The following is a 4,996-nucleotide window of genomic DNA, read 5'->3' as shown; positions in this document are numbered from 1 at the left end:
TCCTAATTCACAAACATGGAATGTCTCTCCCTGTATTTGGATCTTCTTTGAGCTCCTTCATCATCATTTGGTACTTTTGTGTATGAAAGGTCCACATGAATTGTTGGTACTCTGGAGTCCCTTTTGTGAGCAACCATAAATGATGTTGTATTTTAGCTTAATTTTCCACAAGTTCATTGCCACTGTACAGACATAAAAATTGATTTTGTAATATTGATTTTTGAATCCTGAAATCCTGCTGAATTTACTGTTCAGTTCTAGGAATTCCTGGAAGCGTATAAAACTTTTTTTCTGAGTAAAATCATGTCATATTCAAATGAAGAATTTTTTTTTCTTCCTTGGTGATTTGTAGGTTTTACATTTCCTGTTCTTGCCTTAATGGTCTGGCTAGAACTTCCACCACTGCTGAATTAAGGTGTTGAGAGTTGATATTCTTATCTTGTTCATCTTTTCACCATGAAATACATTATTAGCTCTACCAGTGTAGTTGGTCTCTATCAAGTTAGTTCCACTGTGTATGACTTTCCTAAGGCAGCCACAACAAAGCACCACAAAGACAGTGGTTTAAAATGACACACGCATTCTCTTTTTCTTCTGGAGAATATATGTCCAAAGTCATGATGTCATCATCAAGGTCATTCTCCCACTAGGAGAATGTTCTGGTGCAGGTGTCAAGCCTAGGTATTCCTGGGCCTCAGTCACCACAGGGACACTGTCTCTACTCTCCTCATGAGGAGGCTTGAGTAGAAATGGCCACTGATAGCATCTCTACCTGAGGAGCTTCTTGGAGATTTTCAAATTAGAAACTTAATTTTCTAATGGTACTGGACCATGTAAATGCTCATGTCTTTCTGGTAGTTTTAAGCTTTTCCACAAATTGATCCATTTCATCTAAACTGTATAGACTGTATATTTAAAGTTATTTAGCTGCACTCATCATTTTTTGTCACTCTCATATTTTCTCATATTGGAGCAAGGAGGCTCTGGGGGGAGAAGAGGCATCTGGGACTCGAGGTGCAAGAGTGAGTGTAGGTTGTAAGGATGGAACCCATGATTTGGGTGCTACTTGATGGAAAGACCTCAGAGTGAAGGAGCTCGGCGTCCACATATTGAAATAATTAAGTGAAACAGCCCTTCCTTCCAACCTCGAGAGGGGGAGTTGCATTGTCCCCATTGGAAGGCCAACATCTGTTTCTAGGAGCCACAGGGAGAACACCTGCCTGACAAGTGCCAGCCTGGCCCAGGGGCAGGCCTCGAGGCAAATGCCAGCCCAGGACACCCTGTCCTTCTGCTCCTGAGAACAACCACACAAAATGCAAAAAGGCGTTCCTCCTCTACACTGCCTCCCTCCCGACCTCCAGGATCCCTGCACACCTCTGTGACTGTCCCAGTGTGGGCCTGGAGTTGTCACCTGGGCCTGGGCTTCCTCCCCAGGACACTCCTCCATGATCCTCAGTAGGCCTCTCCTGCTTCCCAGAACCTCCCGCACATTGTGACCTTTCAGGCAGCTCTTAGGCAATCCCTTCCCTAGGCCAAGGTTGGATCCCAAAATGTCCATTTCCTGGCGGCATTCCCCATTCCCCTGCCTCAAGCTGGGAAGTGGCTTTGCCTTAGGGAGATTCACCACCATTGGGATTTTTCTATAGAAAAAGACATGAAGAGTTTCTCTTTTAAAACTTCCTGGGCTGGGATTGGAGCTCAGTGGTAGAGTGCTTATCCAGCATGCATGAGGCACTGGGTTCGATTCTCAGCACCACACATAAATGAATAAATTAAAAATAAAGGTCCATCAACAACTAAAAAAAATATTTTAAAAAACCAACTTCCTATCATCGGATAGTTTCACAACTAGGGCCCTATCAGAAAATAGCAAATTACTAAAATGTCACATGTGACATACATTTCAAGCTGCAGGAACAGCGATGAGCACATAGTCCTGTAGAGATATCAGGGATGGAAGGTGTTAGAAGCCTCCCCTCCTGGCTAACTCATGTGCGTCCCACTCTTCATCTGTGCACACTTCAATTTACGATCTTGGGCATCAATGGAACCCAACACAAAGAGCAATTCCACATGGATACACTTGGCTTTTATATAAATAGCAGCCATAAGATGGCCTGTCATCTGCACTCCCCAGACCCCATGTGTTCCCTTCTCTGCTACCTCCAGCAGGGGCCATGAGGAGGATTTGGGTGAGCATGGCAGGTGGTGAGGCACACAGTCACTGCTGCAGGAAGGCCCACCCCTAACTCCTGGCCCCCTCTGACTTCCTAGCAAACAGTATGAAGGAGATGATGCCATAGAACTCTCTGGGGTCTCCTATGCCTTCTCAGATGTGATTTCTCCAACAGTTGCCACCCATCCTCTCCACACACCTCAGGAAGGGATTCCTTCTGCCAAAGGACACGAACTCAAACTCATTCATGTCTACACTGGCTCTAAGGAAAAATCCCCATTCAACTGGGTTAAGGGGAGCAAATCTCCAAGGCACTGGGTCAAAGCAAGTGAGTACACATCTACACTGGAGACCGTCTACACTAAGGCAACTGAGTCCCCTCTACACTGCTAAAGCCAAGCAAGTTCCCCTGTCTGATGGCTGAGGTGAGTGAGTCCTCCTCTACACTGGCTCAAAGTGAGTAGATTTATCTACATTGAATAGGCACAGTGGTCCAGGCCTTGGAATGGATGCCTGGTGGGCTCCTGCCCCACTTGGAAAACCCCTGTCCCCACTTTTTGACATTAGCCCTTCTTTTTTTAATCTTTGGAACATCAATTTGACTATGCAATTTGAGAAAAACAAATTTATTAAGAAATATCTCTGCCATCACAAGAACATGGGAGAAAGGACAGAAGAGCAGGGCAGGGGAAGGGTCCCAGGGTAAACAGTCTCATCTGATGACTCTGGTAGGTGGGGCAGGGGACACCTGATGTCCAGGTAGATCCAGGTGTGCTCCTGGCTGGACCCCATGTGGAGAAGCCCAGCCAGTAGGCACTCTCAGTCCTGCAGCTGTTGGGGTCCACGTGACCAATGCCCACATAGTGATGACAGCATCCACAGAGCAAAAGGTCCTCTGGCTGGCTGTTTCTTCGTTTGGTCCATCTGAACTGTCCATTTATGTAGGAACCACCCGATTTGTGAACCTAGCAGGTTTCTGCTCTCCTGGTGTAGGAGCCTCGTTTTCGCCATCACACGAGGGTGTGCAACAGCACAGTCTGCGCAAGCAGGCAGCGATCCTCCGCCTCACCCGCTTCCAACCCTTCCTGTGGCCCTGGGGACGCCCTGTGGTGGCATCTTGGGAGACTTGGCTGTCTGTTGTTGATGGGTAGGGTTGGGGTGAGTCGGACACAGAGTGATGCTGGGAGGCTAGCCTGGGAGTGGGGGGCTTCTCATGCAGGAAGCGGAGACTAATGGCAGGCCAGCTGGCCCTTCTGAAGCCCTTCTGCCCTGACTCCTTGGCCTCCTGAGGCTGATGATGCTCACAGGGCAAGGGGAAGGTGTGAAGGGCAGGCTCACTCGCCCTCCTCTGGGGGAGGGCAGGGAAAATGGAAGGATCCCTTCTCACAGGCTCCATGCAGCCTGCCCCCTGGCTTATCTGCTGCTGGATTATGAGATAGGAAGCCATCACATCATCAAACTTTTTCTGGGACAGCGACACCCAGGTACTATAAGGGTCGTACCCCATGTCGAACAGCATTGTCAGTACAGTGGGGTCTGAGAGGTTGGGGAGGGGCACATCATGGTAAGATGCCTTCTCCTCACCCTGATTCAGCCACGGGTCTGCCAAGATCTCCTCTGCCGAGGGGCTTGCTCTTCGGTTCTTTGCCAGGATTTTCCTGATGAGCCTTTGTGCTTCAGGGGACATGTGCTGGGGAAATTCCAACTCAGATTGGTAGATGTTACTTGGGCAGTACCCTGTCAATATAAAGTACAAAATGATACCCAGTTTCCAGGTGTCCACTGTGGGGCCCTCCAGAGGGTGCCAGTATCTGTTCCATCCTTGCCCAGGCTTGAACATGGTGCTTAAGCCAAAGTCGATGATTCGGATGTTGCCTCCGGCATCCAGCACAATGTTCTCGGGCTTCAGGTCTCCATGCAAGATGTTCATCTTGTGGCAGTAGCACACTGCACAGGTGATCTGTCTGAACAGTCTCCGGGCCTCCTCCTCCTCCTGCATGCCCCCAGGTGGGATGAAGTCAAAGAGCGATCCCCTGCCTCCATGCTCCATCACCAGGTAGACATATTGGTGGGTTTCAATAACCTGAAAGAGGTGGATCACATTCGGGTGGTTCAGGGTCTTCATCGCCAGTTCTTCAGGGCAGGTCAAACTTCTCCAAAGTCTCCTTGGCTGGATTTTCACCGCCACCTCGGCCCCAGTGCGCAGATGGCGGGCTAGGATCACCTTACCAAATGCCCCATGCCCAATGTCCTTCAAGACCTGGTAATGGTCTGTGAAGGCCTTCTCCTGGAAGGAGCCAGGCCACTGTGACACTACACTAGACTCACTACTCTTACTATGCATCCTAAGCAGGAACACCAACTAAGGATGCTAGCTAAAAACAAAATAAGAAACTAAAACAACAAACCAAAATCAAAAAACAAAACAAGACAAAACAAAAAACCCAAATCAAAGAACCAATCGCCAAAGACCACAACCACCAACCGCCAACCACCAAACGCACTAACTAGCTGGGAGTCCGACAGGTCACCACCAAGAGCTTCCTGTACTTATGGACAAAAACCCAGCCTCAGTCACTCTGTTATATACCCGGGGATTGAGACTCCCTCACAGTGGCTCCTTGTGAGCTCAGAGTAAGAAATGACCCAGTCATGCCTGGGCATCACCCACACTGGCCAGGTCCTTTTGGGCCTACAGGACCTTTTCCAGTTTCAGAGTAAGAATAAGAAAGGACTCCAGAAGCTTTTCAATTCAATGGGTTATGGAAACTGATAAGTAATTTTTAAAAATTAAAAATTGTACAGTACTTAATGGACTTT

General features: G+C 48.3%; 1 protein-coding gene across 1 annotated transcript; it reads right to left on the bottom strand.

The window, feature by feature from the left end:
• Positions 1–3,113: 3,113 nt before the first annotated feature.
• Positions 3,114–4,520, bottom strand: LOC308655841 (sperm motility kinase Z-like; the record flags this gene model as incomplete). The annotated part of the gene is made up of 1 exon (XM_081306173.1): positions 3,114–4,520. The coding sequence occupies one exon, from the start codon at positions 4,518–4,520 to the stop codon at positions 3,114–3,116; it is 1,407 nt and encodes a 468-aa protein (XP_081162299.1).
• Positions 4,521–4,996: the final 476 nt, after the last annotated feature.

The sequence above is a fragment of the Spermophilus citellus genome (assembly GCF_964194105.1).
Source record: "Spermophilus citellus genome assembly, chromosome: 1".
NCBI classification, from domain to species: domain Eukaryota; kingdom Metazoa; phylum Chordata; class Mammalia; order Rodentia; family Sciuridae; genus Spermophilus; species Spermophilus citellus.
The sequence above is the reverse complement of the archived record's forward strand: the minus strand, read 5'-3'. Positions and strand labels throughout refer to the sequence as shown.